The following is a 19799-nucleotide window of genomic DNA, read 5'->3' as shown; positions in this document are numbered from 1 at the left end:
TAATCCAACTTAAGCTTTTGTATCAATTAAACAGATTGTTGTTCAAAATTATTGTTGATCATCAAAATCTTCCCCCCCCCAAAAAAAAAAAAAGTGAAGACCCATGGAACCGGTAATTAGATCTTCCTTCACATAAAATAGAATACAAATTAGGAAATGTTACTCATGCAAACTCAGTAAATCATGCTAAATGTGTTTTTCGGCTCTATTACGACTGCCATCCAGACGAGACGACGTTTTCTCTAAAAGATATGCAGTTCAAAACAAGTATTGTTACCCACCGAAATTGTGAATTTCTCAGATAAGTTGAATAGCTCTTATTATGTGGTTTGACATTATTCACACTTCCTAGACAAATAGTCTTTTTGCTTTCCAAAGTTATTGTGGAAATTGCAACAAAACCTGATATTCTTACTCTTATTGAGGTCCACTTGGATTGTAAATTTCTAGGATGCTTGAGTTATTAATTATTGACAGAGATTGTTTGCTAGTCATCACTAGCCAATACGATATTTCCAGGCAATGCCAAATTGTTTGTTCCTGTTCCTAATGCATATGTATGCTCATAATATATGTATATATAATATACACGCTCCACAACTCTCATGCTTCAAATCCTACTAATCATCACCTTATCTTATCTCTCTCTCTTTTTTTTTTTTTTTGATACCTCTAGAAATGTTGAACTCTATTCTTTCTTTCTTCAACAAGATTTCCTTAGATGAAATACTGGAACTTAAGAAACTGAATGCCACAAACATTATGTACAGATATGAGCCAAGCAAGAAACCATCACCAAAGAAGCTAATGAAAGACAAATTCCTTGAAGTTTCAGAAGCATTGGTCAAGAAAGAAGTAAAGAAACTCAGTGGGGGAAGAAGACGTGGCCCTGCAGAAGAGAAAAAAGGCATTCAGATAAAGTTTGTAATGACAAAAGAAGAAGCACTCGAGTGCTATCAAAGTGTAAAGATGGAAATGTTCTCAAGTATAAGAATTTTGTCTGCGAAATCAATCAATCCCAACAAATCGTGTAAGTGTTGTGCCTCTGAGAACTAGCAGTTGTGAAATGATTAAAGTCAACCATGAAGAAGCTTAGTTTTAATTTGTTCCATAAATATTTTGTTACTAAATAGTACTCAATAAAAATTTTCAAACTGCTACTTTGTTTATGATTTATAAAGATATATAAACTAGTTCTGCAGCAGTTGATCTCTCAGTGCTTTTAGTAGATCATGGCTCTAAGGAACATTATGTTGTTTTTAATATATATTCCAGGCTCTTCATAAGCATTGAGACACTACAAATCTTTTAGAACATTTCACAGATCATAATGTGTTCCTGACATTGTATGAAAAATAGGCAAACGGGGGATCTCTTATAATAAACAAAATTCTACATTATTGTAACCAGTATGTATCAATCTCTAATAGAAATTTTTTACAGAATTCAACTACTGCTTGACAGAAAGATTCTAACCCAACAATTGGTAACTTGGATATGCCATTAGAAACTTGTTCATATATATGAGCCTTGTTAAATGGGTCTACAAGTTTTCAAACTTCCATTTCTTCAACTTGAAGGAAATGCAAGTGGTGAGAATGTAAATTTTCTTTATTCTGTGTCCCTTTTTATTTCTTTCATGTCCTAGAATTACTCAGGAAAGAGAAGCTGGAGATAAAATAGAGAATTCATAAATTAAAATAAGCTCATTGGTTCAACATCTAAAAAAAATAAAATAAAATAAAGCCTAAGATTTCAATATGATTTCAAAAAACAGAGAGATAGAAGAGGCTTCTAACGGAGAGCAATGAAGAGCATGATCATGTTTTGTATTGTTGGCTGTCTTGAAAGCAAGGTGTGACCTGCAATGGAAGAAGATAACAGGAAATACGTTGTCTACAACTCACTTACGGCAAGAAGAAGAAACAGGGGAGGAAGAGTTTATTACGATAGACTTCGATGTATATAGAGAAAGAAAGAGTTCTTGTTGAAACTTCTCGGAGACTTGTCGAAAACTGTAGAAAACAGGGGTGCTCTACCTTGGCTCTTCTATTTCATTCTAGATATATTTTTCTATATTACAACTGATGGTTTTTCACCCTTTTTAATATACCCTCACGATGGGTTTACAATGTGAAACAAAAAAGTAATTTCCAAATCTTTCTATAATTATAATCTATGACATACAATTGTCAATATTTAGACAAACATAATGATTAGATTAACTAAAGTTGAGTCAATAAACCATGAAAATATAAGTTTAGCTATTTTGTCTTAACTACGTTGTTTTCTTTCAATAATCCCTCTACATGTAGAAGGATTATTTTGGTTGAAAAATCCATCCTTTAATTTACCATTCAACCTCTTCTCCTTTCCAACCAAACAACCAACCTATTTTCCCTGGATCGTTTTCGTTCCAATAATCTCTCAGTATATGTAGGGATTATTTTGGATGAAAAATCCATCCCTTAATTTTCCATCAACCCTCTTCTCCTTCTTAACCAAACAACCAACCTGATTTCTCTCCTTCCACTTTTTCATCTATCTTTTTCCTTCGACTTTTCCAGGGGAACAACCAAAGCCTAAAGTTATCTCTTTTGTCATCTTTCTGATATTCCTTCTTCTTTTTCTCCCCCCCCCCCCCCCCCCCCCCTTCTCTTCTAATATCAATATGAAATATTTCTTTAACTACTTCGAACCATTAATTTACATAATTTGCGGAGAAAATTAAAGAGTCCTTATATACTACCTAATGGATATGATTTTTTATTAAGACAAGGTATATAAGGACTCCTTTTCTTTTTTCTTTTTTTTTGGTAAAACAAGGTATATATTTAGGTTCTTACTTTTTGCATGCTAATGACATGCTAAAATAAGTTTGTGTAGAGTCTTATAATTGTTAATTAATCAATAGTTTTTGAAGTATAATTGTATTTGGTTCTTAAATAATTAATGTATTGTTGGATTTTCTTTCCCAAAAAAAAAAAAAAAAAGTGTAGTTCTCAATCGTCATATTTTAAAAAGTGTAAACAAACCCAATTCAAAGAAAAATAATAATAATAAAATAAAATAAAATAAAAGTATTTGCGTGTGGTCTATTTATTTATTTTAAATAGAAGTCAGTTTTCGGGGTAGAAAATGGAGCTTACTTGCAAATTACGTTTAAACCACCCCAATTTAATAATCCTGTAAATAAAAGGGATATTTACATAATACCCCCTTGAATTTTCGCCTCGTTTCAATTTGCTTCCCAAACATGTTTTTTTTTTTTTTGTTTTTTTAAGCAATGTCCTCCCTCAACTTTTTAGCAAATTCCTCCCTCAAGTTTGAATGTGGCAAAATTGAATGGCTCATATCGAAATTGCATGCTTGTATTAATAAAATATGTCATAAACAAAAATAAATAAATAAATAAACCAAAAACAATATACTCATCAGTATTATCTATACCTAGTATAAAATTTGATCAAAATAAAATTTTTTCTAGGCATATTTTATTAATATAAGCATGCAATTTCAATATTATCCAATCAATTTTTCCAAATTCTAACCCAAAAAAAAAAAATAAAAAGGAGCAAATTGACATTATGTTAAGTTTAGGGAGGACATTGCAACAAAAAAATAGTTCGGATAGAAAATTCAAACTTTAGTGAAAGTTAAGGGTGGTGTTATCTATTTTTCCCTAAAAAAAGCCTAGACAATTTGATGTCGTTTGTGCAATAATAATAATAAAAGGCAATTTGACTTCCTCAACTCACAGGCAGACGGCATTGATAGCTGACTTTGTAACTCCTTGTAGGTCATAAGGATTGCGAAGAGTTTAAACATTTTGTTGGATCTAGTTTATAACATTTATCTATATAGATCTATGTTTCTGAGCTTCTTCACTAAGGAAGCTTTTTAATTTGCAATAGTAAACATGGCTTCTTCTTAACAATTGAGGTTGGTCTAGTCGGTAAAGCCCATCAAACCTACACCTTTCATGTTATAGTTTTGAGTCATCTCCCCTTCCCTAATGTAGAAATTATGTAATCCCAACCAAGAAAGAGAGAGAGTGAGAGAGAGTGTAACATCCCATCCCGAAGTACATCGGAAATTTCTCAAATTGATCGAAGCTGATCATCGTTGACCGAGAAGGGTCAAATTTTGACTTTTTGACTCGGTAAGAATTCTAGCTTAACCAAGGCACCATTACGAAGTACGCATCGACTCAAGTTTGCAGACTAATAGCACGTCGAAAACGGAACTACAATTTAAAAGTTATGAGTAAAACAAGTTGAGATCCGAACTATTCGAGGGTGCTAGAGTTGACTTTTTATTCTTGTTAAATTGAGCTTTGACTTATGCATGGTTGATACGAGTTCGTAGACTAGTGGCACACTTGATTTGGACATGTGGTTGGAAAGTTACGGGCATGTGAAATTTTTCCAAGATAGCTATTACTATTCATCAATCTATGAGTATGGGTGAACAGCAACGCCACGTGTAACATTATAAAGGACGCCATGTGTCACCATAAGAAAATGCCATATTTCAGATACATTATTTTATTATTTTATATTATATTATTATTTTAATATTATTTTATATATATATTTATTTATTTTCTTTTTCTTTTTTTCTTCCCCACATGGGAAAATACCCACGGGACACTTTCTTCTTCCTTTCTTCTTCTTCTTCTTTCTTCTTCTCTCTTCCTTCTTCTCTCTTCCCCTCCCCGCTCATTCACAGCAACCATTTTCCATCACCAATTTCCTCTCAATTTTGGACACCCACCAAGAAATGTTTATACCAACTTGAAACCCACATTCCCAAGAAACGATAGCCATGTTTATCATGCCACGAAATGGTCTAGACTCGCCGGAAAGCCATGAAAATCGGTGTGGGATCCATTTTCAGATCGCCATCTTCCGATGAGCATGAGGTCAAATGGGTGGTCCTTTCCAACAAATTCAAACCCCCTAAGTCCATTTCCAAGCTTGGATTGGCTCAAAACTCGATCATTTAGGAGATACGACAAAACCCATTTCTGCAACAACGTCCCGATGAGATTCCGGCCACCTCCGGCATCAGTTGAACCAATTGAAGGTATATTCTTGGTGCTCTCAACATAAGCTTCAAATTGGTAGTTAGAATGTGAATTATAGTTGAGTATTTAGGAAGTTGCCTTTGATGAAGCTAAGTTATGTTTATGTTGAAATTGGATAGAAATTAGACAAGCCTTCAGTCAATTGTCATTACAGTTAAGTTCCTAATGATTGTTGGAGGCCAAAGAAATGATTAAATTAAATTAATCCTCAAGATGTTGAAAATCCCAACTTTTGAGTTAAAGCCAATCGGGTTTTGTGTATATATGTTTATGTATACGTATGTTTGTAAATATATATGTGTTTCATTCATGTATACATATGCGGATGTATAAGTGTTGGTGCATTCCATGGTATGTGCTAGTTTGATATATATATATATATATATGCTTGTGTGTACATATATATGTGTATATAACTATTTATAAATATTGTGTTATGGGAATTTATGTGTTTAATGCCTAAATAAAATTGTTATTTAAAATTATGGTGTCAAAGTTATGTATAGCATTTAATTTATATCTTTGAAATTAAGGAAATTGTAGTTTTCAATTGTTGCAAAATTACTGTTAATTTTGTTGTTGAGGTTATGATGCAAACCAAATTTATATGAATTAATTTTATTAAATTACTGTGATAAAGAAAATATGTTTATGTGTTTATTTATTTATCGAATTGAATTATTGTAGAAGAGATTAATTTTATGAAATTTTGGTTTAATTTTTTTATTAAAATTATTGTTGATTTAAATGTCGAAATTTTGATGCATAAATAATGCATTTATGTGATTTTAATTATGTAAGAATTTTTATGTTGTTGGTGAAAATTAATTGCATGGATTTAAAGAAAAATATTTATTTAAAATTCAGTATTTCCAAAAAAAATATATTTTATACATTAATTAATGAATTTATTTATTTATTTATTTATTCATAAACTTTATTTTATTTTATTTTATTGAGACTCCTTATTTTTAATAATACTATAAAAATTTGTGCATGTGATTAGCGCACAGGTGGATGTGGATGTGATTAGTGCACAGGTTGATTTATATGGTTGTCTTATGGTTGCCATTGGACCGAGGGTAGGTAGGGTATAATGCACAGTGAGCATCAGCCACCCCCTCCATGTCCAGGATGCCTGTTAGCAGCAGCACGGTGGGACACCATGCGAACGTATGTTGGTTGCTCTCTTTAACTTCCCCGTCAAATGGTGCTTTGGGATGCTGGGCACCGTAGGACACCACTGGTATATAGTATGTGCATCAAGTATTTTTTGTATATATGTTTTATATTGTATGTATCACACCGTATGGGGACAGCGATCCGATGTGGTCCATGAAGAGCTGGCCTTGTAACTATGTTGCCTGCGAGTCCAAGGGATTGGACGGCCAATCTAAGCAACCACCCTGGACTGTATTGGTAGCAGGGTGCTAGCGATAGTTAGAATCATGGATTGCGCAGCATATTGGAGGATATCGTTTATACCTGATACGAGTGTATATTTCATAATATATTTTGAATTTTAAAATATTATTTGATCTCGTACTATTCTATCTATTCATAACCTAATTTTCTAACATTATACTTAATTGCTTTTATTGTCATTAATATTATTCTTGTTATTAATATTACAATTATTATTTATCAGAATTATGTTTCCAATTATTGTCATTATTACTAATATTATCATCATCATTATGATTATTATTATTAATTTTATTATTGCCATTATTTATTTTTATTCTTATTATTAGTATTTTTCTATTATTATTATTATCATATGATATATCTGAACAAGTATCACAGCCTATGGGTAAGAAAGATAGCTATTGGACAGGTATAATAGTCCTTGGACAAATGGTAGTCTTTGGGCAGGTGAGATAGTCCTTGGGACAGCTGTAGTTATGCGATAGCTCTTGGACAAGTGATTACCTTTGGGTAAATATGACAGATGATATTAATACTGTTTTTATCATGAAATGACTGCTATTATTATTATTATTATTGTTGATGTGATGATTGTTTTACTTTTCTTCCTATATTACGCATCGGTATATTTTGTAACATGATATTTAAAATGTATTTGAAATGTACTGTAATAAGTGGGTGGTGTAGGTGAACGTGAATGATTAAAGGTATATTTGGTTGTTTATTTAGTTGATTATTCCTATTGCATATGCATGTGTGCGTTTTTTATACAAATTGTTATCGAAGTGCTGCCATTATGGAAATTATTGTAGTAAGGTTGGAGGGATAAGGTAGTACCATATAGGAGTGCATTTATGTGCAGATAAATTTTGTGGTAAATCCTTCCCTTAGGGGAGATGCTGCCAGATTTTCCATTAGAAGGTTCGGTGGTGTTTCCTTGGGATCAGGGCTTGTGCAGGATTTTTGTGAGGGGTCTTGGATGGGTTTTGACAGAGAGAGATAAAAATTTATATATATGGCTTCTTCTTCTCCTAATTCTTCAGTAATCTATCCTTAACAAAAGTAAAAATTTCCAAAAAAGTATGATGTGTTTCTCAGTTTTAGAGGTGAAGACACCCATGATACATTTGCTACCTATCTTTATGGGGCTTTATCTGCAAATCAAATCTTAACTTTTATGGATCATAAAGTTGAAATAGGTGATGAAATTTCACCCACACTTCGCAAAGCAATCGAGGAATCGAAGATTTGGGTAATCATTTTCTTTAAAAATTTTGCTTCATCCACATGGTGTTTGGACGAACTCGTGCATATACTTGAATACAAGAAAAGAAATAAGCAGAGTAGCATTATGCCAATCTTTTATGGATCCATCGGTTGTACAAAAACAGGAGGGAAGTTCTAAAGTTGCATTTGATGCACATGGCAAACGTTTCAAGGATAGAATGGAGAAGGTGCATGAATGGAGGTCTACTTTAACAAAAACATCCAATCTATGTGGGTTGGATGCAAAGAATTTCAGGTATTTTAATTTTCTATCTTGATTATAACTAATAGTAGTATAAAATAGTCAAGCAATTTTTAATTGTATGTCACTGTTTACAAACAATTTAATAAAGCATTATCATTAAGAGGTTTAATTACATTTTCTCAATTAGAGTGAAATTAACACAGTAAAAAAAAAATTGAATGAATGAGAGAAGATTAGTGATAAATTCCATTAATTTTACAATGATAAATAACATTGAAATAATAGAACAATAATGAAAATTAGACGATATAATCATATTTTTATTTTAGTTGAGGCACTAAAAACTAAAGTAAGTGAAAAATGTTAATGATTATCAGTGGAATCTACATGTTAAATGACAATTTAAATGATTACTCTTAAATGTTTATTTTTAGGGTTCCAATGGTGATAAATATTAAGAGTTTAAATAAATATATAGAGTGAAAAATTGAATAATGTTAATAATTAAATAAAGTAGCTCTATTTTTTTTTCCTTTTTACTTTTTGCTTCAAATACGTAAATTTATATCAAGATGTTGGTCCTATTTTTCTAACAATTGTGTTTCTTTTCTTTTCTTTTTTTCATTTATGTAGTCCCGAGGTGAAGTTAGTTTAAAAAATTGCTGAAGATATATCATTGAAATTGCGAAAATACCAACCTTCAAATGAGCATTACAAGGGATGCCTCGTTGGAAAATTAATTCATTATTATCCATTGATTCAATAGATGTTTGTATTATAGGTATCTGGGGCATGGAATGTAACACCCCATCTCGAACAACATTGGAATTTTCTTCACGTTGACCGAGGTTGATCGGGTTTGATCGCCGTTGATCGAGAAGGGTCAAAATTTGACTTTTTGTTCCATATGGAATTTCTCTTTGACCGGGGTATTGTTTCAAAGTATGCATCGACCCGAGTCCATAGACTAGTAGTACATTGAAAATGGAGCTACCGTTTGACAGATATGGGCAAAACAAGTTGAGGTCCAAACTGTCCAAGGGGTGCTGGAGTTGACTTTTTGTTTGTACAAAATTGAACTTTGACTTGTGCACGATTGTGAAGTACTCGTCGATACAAGTTCATAGACTAGTGGCATGCCCAAAACGGATATGTGGTTTAAAAGTTCTGGATATGCAAAGTTTTTTAATACATTATTATTTCATTATTATTTTATTTTACATTATTTTATTAATTTCTTTTCCTATTGTTTTTGTTTCTTTTTCTTTTTCCTTTATTTTTTTCTTTCTTTTTCTTTTCTTTCGGGCACGTGAAAAAGAGGGGGGAAGGGGTTCTATTCATCATCCTCTCTCTTTCTCTCTCTCTATCAATCGGCAACGCGCCCAAATCGGTGGATGAAGCCGGCAGTGGCCCATTTTGACTCTCCGATGATTTCGCTGTTTTCCGACCAACCCAGTCCGATTTCATACTCTTTTTCCCTACTTTAGACCTCCTGAGCTCGATTTTGAGGTCCATTTAACTCAATTCCCTACCGTTTGGGAGACACAACAAGTTGAAGTTCGGCCGAAATCTTCCATCCACTTTCCGGCCACCTCTGGTCGAGTTGAGTCCAACGGAGGTCGGTAATGTGATCCCCGTTTCATTAGCTTTCCATAGACACCTCATTTGTGAATTTTGAGTACTGTTTGCGTTAGCTCCCTCGGGTACCAGGTATTATTTATCCGAATAAAATATTAATTTATTTGACCCTGTGTAATATTGTTATTATAGGAGCACTTGTGAGTTGTAGAATTGATCTTATTGAGGATCTTGGTTGGATTGCGTGCTCAAGGTGAGTGACCCACCTTCAAACTTAATTTTGGGTGTTTAATTATATGTATTTTGTGATAATTGATTATTTGAAATGTGATATTTCATGTGTTAATTGTTTAGTAAAATTATATTTGAAATTTTGATGGCACAATTTGAATAAATTGAAATGTATATGTATATTAAAGCATAATTTGATTTTGACAAATTATGGAGACTTTATTTTTATGAAATTCAAATTTAAAGAAATTGTGAATTTGAATTGTTGTTGAATTTAATTGTGAATTTATTTATGTTTTATAAAAATGTATTTATGTATTGATGAATTGTGGAATTTAATTATATTTTGAATTTTAAGGAATTGAAGGAATATTTATTTTAAATTGTCGTTAATTTCATTGATGGATTTGAAATTGATGGAATTTATGCGATGGATTTATAACGATAAGTTTTAAAGGAATTGTGGAGAATTTACGGGTTTAATTGGATGGAATAAACTTGGTGGTATTTATGAGATTTTGAGATTTGAAAAAAATATATTGATTTTATGATTTTTTTAGATGCACCGTACACGTACTGGTGTTCTGTATACATAGATATGATTAGCGTGCAGGTGGATGTAGTTAGTGCGTAGGTGGGTGTGAGTAGTGCACAGGTGATTTATGGGGTTGTCTTGTGATTACCATCAGATGAGGGTAGGCCGCCCCTCCATGGCTGTGACGCCTGTTTGCAGCGGCGCGGTGGGATGCCATGCGACCGTGTGTCGGTTTCTCTCTTTAACCTCCTGTCTGGCGGTGCTTGGGATGCTGGATACCATTGGCGCCACTGGTATATAGTGGGTGCATCATATGGTTTTCACAACATGATTTTAGTTATACATTATTTTATAATTTTATTTAAATTAAAATGTTTTTAATAGTGTTTTATCAATTAAATTGTTTTGGTATTTTAAACTGAGTTCTATTGTTAATTATTTGGTTTTATTTTATTTATTTAAATATTTCTTGGATCATTTTTGTTAATGTAAATTTTATTGTGTTTTCGCATTAATTGGTTACATACTTTATTCCCAATTTAATATTTGTCATTAGTCTTATTTTTTTATAATTATTTCTCACTAAGATTTTTGGATTATTAATTTATTGTCTTTTATTTGCAAATTATTAATTAAATATTTTCTGGATTTTTGGGGCATAAAATGTTGGGTTTTGTGAAAATGTTTTAAAAATGAATCTTTTCCAACTGAGTGAATTGTGAGGGTTTTGAGGGAAAATATTATTTTTAACTACCTATTATTTATTTACTTATTTCTTATTAATTAATTAACTAAGTTATTTACCCTTTTATCATTATTATTGTATAGTAGATTGGGTCACTCACTGAGATGATTAGCTTCTCACGTTTTTAAATTCTTTTCCCTTAGGCCTAGGTTAGTCGACGTTGATCATCCGAGGGCGAGCTCGACGTCTTGGTTCGTTGGCGAAAGTCCAAGAGGCTTTTCCTTTCCTTTCTATCTTGTATTATTTATTTTTATCTTGTGTTGTATTAAATTTCATATTCAATTGTATTTGATAACACTCTGTGTACTATTTGGATGATTATCTATTTAATTATGCACTGGCTCCCTATCATTTATTTGAAGTCCTGCAAACTTGTGGAAGTAAATTGTAGTAAGGTGGGAGGAATAAGGTGGTGTATATAGAAGTGTATTTTCAGTGCACGGAAATTGTGGTAAGTCCAACCCTTAGGGGAGGTTCTGCCGGATTTTCTATTGGAGGATCCAGTAGGGTTTTCCTGGGATCAAGATTTGTCTGGAGTTCCGATGAGGGATCTTGGATGGGTCCTGACATGGGAGGTATTGGTAAGATCACCCTTGCTAGTGTTGTGTATCAAAGGTTATCATATTCTCAATTTGAAGGTTGCTCTTTTCTTTCTAATGTTAGGGAAGAATATGCAAGATGTGGACCAAATCGTTTGAGAAGAAGCTTTTTTCTGAATTATTAAATGATAAAGCTATTCTAAATATGGGTACCCCATTTGTAGCATCACCATGTATTTTTAACAAACTTTGGCATAAAAAAGTACTCATGGTTTTGGATGATGTGGATAGTTGGACCTAATTAGAAGCTTTAGTTAAAGGATATAATCAGCTTGCTCCTAGAAGTAGAATCATAGTTACGTCTAGGAATGTGCAAGTTCTTAAGAAAGTTGCTAATAGAAACATTCACAAGGTCGAGAGATTAAGTCACATAGAATCTCTTGAGATCTTTTGTTTGCATGCTTTTGGTAAAAATTCTCCTTCTACAGATGATGAAATGTTGTTAAATAAGGTGGTAATGTATGCAGATGAAAATCCATTAGCTCTTAAAGTCTTGGGTTCTTTCCTTAATTCCAAAAGCAAAGAAAAGTGGGAAAATGCATTAAATAAGTTTAAAAAGTTTCCAGACAAGAATATTTTAAATGTGCTGGCAACTAATTATGAAGGACTAGATGAAGGGACCCAAAATATATTTCTTAACATTGCATGTCTATTTAATGGGCCTTTTATTAGAGATCATGTAGAAAGCTTGCTAGATGATGGTAATTCCTGGGTGAAAGTAGGAATAAGTGATCTCATTGAAAAGTCATTAATTGACTACGATAGATATTCAGAAGGCAATGAGCTACGAATGCATGATTTGTTGGAACAAATGGGTCAGAAAATTATTTGTGATGGACATACAAAACCTGGTCATTGTAGTAGGATTTGGGATGCTAAGGAAATTTTCCATGTATTGGAAAGAAATACTGTAAGTGCAAATGTGTTATTGGTTCCTTCTAAGAATGATTGAAATATTGTTTTAATTAACAAGAAGCAAATTATTAGGTGTTTATGTACGTCGATAAGCATATTTATATTGTACACTTTGATATATTAGTTTTTAAATATTAATTTTCATTTGATTTGTAGGGAACTATAGTAGTTGAAATTATATCATTCAACATGTCTGAAATGACTAGAGATGTAAAAGTGTCTCGTGCAGCCTTTTCGAAGATGTGCAATCTACGAGTCCTCAAAATTTATTGTGACGATAATATTGGTGATAGCAAGGTCAAACTGCACCTTTTTAAAGGCCATGATTCTTATCTTTCTGATAAACTAAATTACTTCCATTGGGATTTATAACTTTTGGAATCATTACTTCTGAAAATCTTGTTGAACTGATACTATGTGGCAGCCATGTTCAAAAACTTTGGAATCATGAAGTTTAGGTATGCTTAACTCTTAACTTAGGTTTATTGTATTAAATGTTAATTACATGATTATACACTAAGCAATTGTAGTCCTTTCATTCCCCATTCCGTCACAGTCTTTTCCAATGTTAAGAAGGATGGATCTTAGTTATTCTAAACTCCTTAGACAAATACCACATCTGTCTCACCTGGCTCCGAACTGGGAAAGTATAAATCTAGAAAGCTGTACAAGTTTGGTTGAAAGCTGTACAAGTTTGGTTCAAGTTTTTTCATGTCTTGAAAATCTTGACAAGCTTACTTATCTAAATTTGAATGGTTGCTATAAACTTAGAGAATTTAAAGAGATTTCAAGGAGCGGATGGTATTTAGACCTTGTAGAGAATTTAAAGAGATTTTAAGGAGCGGATGGTATTTAGACCTTGTAAAGTGTGGAGGCATTAAGAATTTTCTGAGCAACATTTGTCAGCAGAAGTTGACATTTCTCAAGAGTTTTGGAAACAATATTTTGTCTCTCTCCTCACTTGAAGTCCACATTTGTCAAAAGTTTCCAATGAATTTAACAATTTTACGTTTGAGTGGGACACCAATAGAAGCGGTGCCTTTATCAATTGGGAGTCTCTTTGGTATTGTTCAATTCGATTTGCATGATTGTGAAAGACATAGAAGTCTTCCAACCAGCATTTGCAAGCTGAAATCTCTTCAATCACTACATCTATCTAGCTGTGTAAACTGGAAATGTTTCCTGAAATCTTAGAGCCTATGGAACACTTGAAAAGTTTTGTCATATCTGGAGCAGGGATTAAAGAGTTACCAGGGTCAATTAAGAATCTAATTTCCATTGAATCATTGAACCCGTACAGTTGTAGGGAAATAGAGTTTCTCCTAAACAAGTTGTGTAACTTAAGGGAACTTAAGTATTTGTGGCTTGGATTTTGTTCAAAACTTCAAAAATTGCCTCCCTTGCTCCTGTTTTAATATCATTGGAGGTCCAACATTATGAGAGCTTGAAATCACTGGATCTTCCATTATTTTGTACATACATGAAATGCAAGACATTGTACATCATTGGAGAAAATATCAGATTGGAGGCCTGCAATCCAAGACCAACTCTACTATGATTTTTCCAAGTCCCTAGAGAAAATATCAGAAATTGCTCAATGGAGAAAATATTAGACATTTTACACAATGTCCGAAAGATTTGCTAACTTCTTTGGCTGTCACAAGTTGAATCAGGATACATGCAACACCATCATTGCTGATTATGTAATTTTCAAAATACTTCAACCTGTATGTTTATCTCTCTCTCTCTCCCTAGCTAATTCTATTTAACAAGTCATTTTGTTATCCAGGTACTTAATTTCCAATTACTCTATGGTACAGGCAAATCCCAAAGTCAAATTTTGTTATTTGGGTAACCAAATCCCTAAGTGGTTTAGCAATCAAACTTCGGGGACTTCACAGAAAATCATGCTTCCTCCATTTTGGAATAATGACAACTTCTTGGGTTTGGCTCTCTGTGTAGTTGGCTGTCTGAAAAAAATTAAACCTTATGCGGACATTGAAATTAATTGTATACTCAAAGCCATTGGTGATGATAGTCCTTATGAATTTTATGAAAATCCATTGTTTTGGGCAAAGAATGAATGTTTAGATTACATAATAATGTGGTATGTCCCAACATGGAAATTGTCTAAACCAAGCTGGCCCTCTTGCTGTAGCATTGAAGCCTCTCTGCATGTCTGGCCTTTGTTCTTTGACTCTAATGTTAAGAAACATGTCAACTTGGGCAGTGAATATTTTGAGATAAAGAAGTGGGGGGTTTGGTTCAAAAACAAGGAAGATGTAAAGAAATTTAATGCAAAAACTATTCAAAGTAAGAGAAAGAGATAAGACTTTGATGATGAATGTTCTAATGCAAGTGGAAGTGATCAATTTCTTATCTCTCGCTCTCATGAGGAAGAAGACGATGATGAATCACATTTTACAATTCATTTGAAGAAATTCAAACAGACGTGCGTATTTTAGTTGGTGAATAAAATGCAAAGCATTTGGATGCTAAAGACAGAGATATTATTTCCTAAGATTTACTTTGAAGAAAATCAAGTCTATTTTCTGACTGCTAAGGTAAATCAATTTAAAAAACAAAATTTAATTGTATAAGTTATATTCTTATTTTCATATGTATTTCCTGGTATTTTCATTACATTAATTTGTAAGCTAATCTTACAAATTGCAAGGTAATTTCAAAAGAAAATATCATTTTCTTTCATTTAATGATTCTAAAAAAGACAATACTTACTTCTCACCCAAAAAAAAAAAAAAAAAAGTAGCTTTACAAAGTTTTCATGTATATGGAGTGAATATCGCTTATCGTCAATTTTACTTGTCTTTAGTTTCAGGTTATGAAGAAACTCAGTGAGCTATGCAGGCATCACAGCAGTTAGAAAAGTCCTCTCTATCCTTTCTGGTTGTGGAGTTGGACTTGGGATATCGTGTTTCTGTTGCATATATCCGTTTGAATTTATTTAAACATTATTATCTTTATGAGTGTCATATTATAAAATGAACCAAAAAGTTGTTCAAATATATAAATAAAAAATCTTTGAAAGAGAACCTAAACATTAATAATCATCATCTAAAAATATATATTGGGCTCTAAAATTGGCTCATGTGAATTAGGGAGAAAAAGAAAATTCATTTAGATTATATAGGAATATAAACTCGAAAGTATATTATATGAATAAGAGACACTATTTGTTTCCATTAAAGAAACTTCTTCCTTTATTCCCAAACTCTATACAAGGATAACAAACTAGGATTTTGTAATTGATGGATTGTGGTATTCTTTTTCCTTTGTGAGTTTTCCTCTTTGGAGTTTTTACCACAAAGGTTTTAAGGAGGCCAAGTTTTGGGTTGTTTTTTTGGTTGTTGTTAGTTGCTTTTGGCCAGTATTCTTTTTTTTGTAACTTTTTATTTTCTTTTATTCTATTAAGCCTTTAAGTAGGTTCTAGATTTTTAAAGGATGGCAGCATAGTCGGAATGTCCTAATTTTCTTTTCTGTTTAGAATTATATATATCACATGTATATAAAGGATTAAAAACTAAGATTTCCTATAAAAGTGAAAGAGAAACTACTTTTCAATGTAAAAAAGACCAAATTAGTTACAACTTACCTTCTGATTATCTAAAGATGCAGTGAAAATTGAAAATATGGAAATTTCAAATTTGGGATGTGAGTAATCTTATGCCAATCAATGCCCATCCCCCTCTGACATCTTTGTAATAAGATGGAACAGTCCATAATTTCCAGTGTGTTTAAAGGCAATCTACATATTCCTCGAGGGAGTGATGCCAAATAAGGACATACTAAAATACCCAATCTTCTGAGTAAGAAAACTTTCCTAATCCATTCTAAAATACTCTGTATATTACAGCACTAAATATGGGTTCTCATAAGCTATAAATATCTTGAAGCCAACTAGGCAGAACCACAAGTTTAAGAAGATTATTAACTCTCAATAATTTAAGGCTTGTAAGGGTGTGCCAATTAATTATATTAGCAACTGAATTCTAAAGCTACTCCATGCCAGCAATACATAAAGTCTTCAATTTGGAAAGTTAAGGGAACAGAGTTGAAGAAGACGATTCATGAATTGTCTTTCGCAATGTTAATGTCTGTAGGAACTTGGAGTGGCTCCTAGCTCGTATTGTCCAACATTACCCATTCTTCTAGATGTGGACAAAGATGCATGAAATTTAAATTGAAGCAATCCTCAATGACCAATTTAGAGAGACAAGGACATGATGGCAATTTATAATTATTTAGGAAATAATTATTTTCTTCTCCATTAACAACTTTCCACCATCCCCTAAGGTTAGGCAATTCTAAAAGTCTAAGTGCCTCCAAGGATGGCAAGTATTTGTTGGATGGTGGAGCAAAGTCGTTGTTTACATTGTTAGAGATAAACTACAAATTAGTCATCTTACCCAATATCGATAAATTAAGAGAAGAGAGATGGTTCAAAGCTAGTAGATATTGGCACTTGCATCTCCTCAATGAAAATTTGACCATGTTTATAGGTGAGGAAAACCAACTAGAACATATGACCCCCTATAGCCAACTAGAGACAAATCTTTAACATTGTGTTAAGATGGATGCTGTGATGACCAGTGTAGGTAGCTATAAAAGGCACTGGTTAGCCACCTAGTGTTCAATCCTACATCACCCAAATGTAGAATGAGGGGTCATTCAAATATTAAAATAGTCACTTGTTTAATACCAAGGCTTTTTCAGAACGGTTAGTTTCAGAGTTTGTAAGAACTTTGCAGTTAAGCGTGCTTCAATAGGAGGATAGGTGACCTCCTAGAAAGCCTAAACAAATAATCTCATATCAAGTGCAATGACTAAATCAGGGATAATATTGGTAAAGAGTGATAGGTTCACTAGTGGATATAGGGCATTACATATGGTATTAGAGCCTGTATTCTACTAGAAGTGTGCCAGTGAGGATGCTGAGCCATAAAGGGGATGGATTGTGACGACCAATGTGGGAGGGTGCAAGAGGCACTGGTAGGCTACCTGGTGTTCAATTTCATATTGCTTGAGTGTGAAATAGTGATAGTTCACATGCAATGATAGTCACTCTCATAACACTTAGGCCATTTCAAAACAGTGAGCTTTAAGGCTCATAAGAACTCTACAGTTAAGCGTCCTCCAATGGGAGGATAGGTAACCTCTTAGGAAGCCTGCATAAAATACCCAACTTAGCTTTTAGACCACTTCTTAAGTTTCTAATCTTTAACTCTCCTCCCATATTTTTAGATCTTTTTGTTCACTTAATTGATCATCATCTTACCCAATACAAATTATGATAATGTTTGAAAATTGATTAATTGGCTGAAATCAACATGGCATATGGGCCACACTATAGTACCAAACAAACTGTTGGATGCTATTTAGTATTTTAAGTAATTGGAAGTAATTTAAGTTGCAAGTGGTAGAGAATATTTGAAATTAGAATTAAGAACTAGAATTGGCAAGGATTATAAAATGGAAGAGAAGAAAAGTAAATGAGCTGATTTTCTATAGCTCACTTTACTTACGTTTAGATGCACCAATATAAAGGGGTATTTATAGCTACAAAAGAGAGTTCTAGTCATTAGCATGAAGACAAAACATGATATTTATTTCTAACCAAATCTACCATGCACCACTCCTTAAGCCATACCTTGAATAAAACAAACATAAATCAACCTTTTTTAATTTATGGCTATCATTAAAATATAGGATATTGTCCCACTACGTGACAAATTAATATTTTCACACCCCACCTTAATTTGTAATGTGCATGAAATTCTTAAATTGTTTAACCTTTCTAAAGGTAACTATTTTGGTAAGACAATCTACAAATTGCTCGTTGGTGTTGACAAAGTTCACCTAGATTTCTTGGCTATTGATAAGACTTTTGATAAAATGATGACGAAGGTCGATATGCTTTGTTCTAACATAGAATAGTATATTTCTTGCCATAGCATTGCAGACATATTGTCATAGTAGATTGCGATATGCTTCTTTTGTACTTGTGCCAAATTTAATAATATTCTTATAAGCCAAACAGCTTCACATGAGCATCAGTAACTGCAACATATTTCACTTTTGCTGAGGAAAGTGCAATAGTTTTTTGCTTTTTTGAGGACCATGAGATTGGATTGGTGCCCATGCAAAATACATACGCAAATGTACTATTTCTATCATTAATGGAATCAACCTAATCACTGTTGGTGTAACCCACTAAATTGTAATACTTTTTTTTGAGATATTTTATGGCAAAATTCTTTGTTCCTTACAAATATCATAATTTTTGCTTTGCTGCAAAATGATGAATTTGATTAGGTTTATTCATATATCTAGAGATCATATTAACTAAATGAACAATGTTTGGCCTTGTGTTGGTAAGGTACATCAACAAATCAACCGAGTCGTGATAGTTTTTTGCATCAAATTTTTGTGAATTGTCTTTTTACTATAGCTTCTAGTTTGTTGCCATCGGTGCTGCTAACACCCCGTACCAGAGTATATCGAACATTTTCGCACTTCGACCAAGCTTATCCTGAGTTGATCAGGGTTAACCAAGTGGATCCCATAGTTGATTTTTTGCCACGAGAGAAATTTTACTTTGACCAAGGCACTATTGCTAAGTTTGCGTTGAGCTGAGATTAGAAAGTTATGATCAGAACAAGGTCTGATCTTGATTGATTAGTCAAAGCCAGGATTGACTTTTTATTTATGTGGATTATGATTTTGACTCATGTCCCACTGTATAGTGCTTATCGATATGAGTCTGTGGACTAGTAACACGCTTAATTTGGACTTACGGTTGCACAATAATGGACATGTAAAATTTTAATTATTTTTCTGGACTAACTTTACTGGGTATATTTTTGATAACATGTGTAAAACATGGAAAATTGGGCTCAACTAGCACATGCCACATGTGAGCACCATAGCCACACCCGTGAGTGCACAATGGCACCACAAGTGGCTTTACTTAGGCCATTTGGCACATGTGAAGGAGGGGGAAAGAGAGGAGAGAGAAAGAATAAAGAGAGGAAGAGAAAAGGCAAATTCTTTTTTCTAGTCAAATCACCCTCCTCTAATAGCTATTACCGACCTACCAAATTTAAAACAAACTAGTTAGTGACTTATAGGAATTGGAGCAATTTCAAACTGCGGTGGCCGTCTACTCTATTGGTCAATTTCTCTCTCTC

At 32.9% G+C, this 19799-nt stretch overlaps 1 protein-coding gene across 1 annotated transcript; it reads left to right on the top strand.

Moving 5' to 3' along the window:
- The first annotated feature begins 678 nt into the window (after positions 1–678).
- Positions 679–13042, top strand: LOC132804073 (disease resistance protein RUN1-like). The gene is made up of 4 exons (XM_060817977.1): positions 679–1030; positions 12105–12586; positions 12748–12888; positions 13016–13042. Exons 1-4 carry the CDS (start codon positions 679–681, stop codon positions 13040–13042), a joined length of 1002 nt encoding a protein of 333 aa, XP_060673960.1.
- Positions 13043–19799: the final 6757 nt, after the last annotated feature.

The sequence above is a fragment of the Ziziphus jujuba genome, chromosome 6 (genome assembly GCF_031755915.1).
Source record: "Ziziphus jujuba cultivar Dongzao chromosome 6, ASM3175591v1".
NCBI lineage: Eukaryota > Viridiplantae > Streptophyta > Magnoliopsida > Rosales > Rhamnaceae > Ziziphus > Ziziphus jujuba.
Note: the sequence above shows the minus strand (reverse complement) of the source record. Positions and strands in the feature narration are given on the sequence as shown.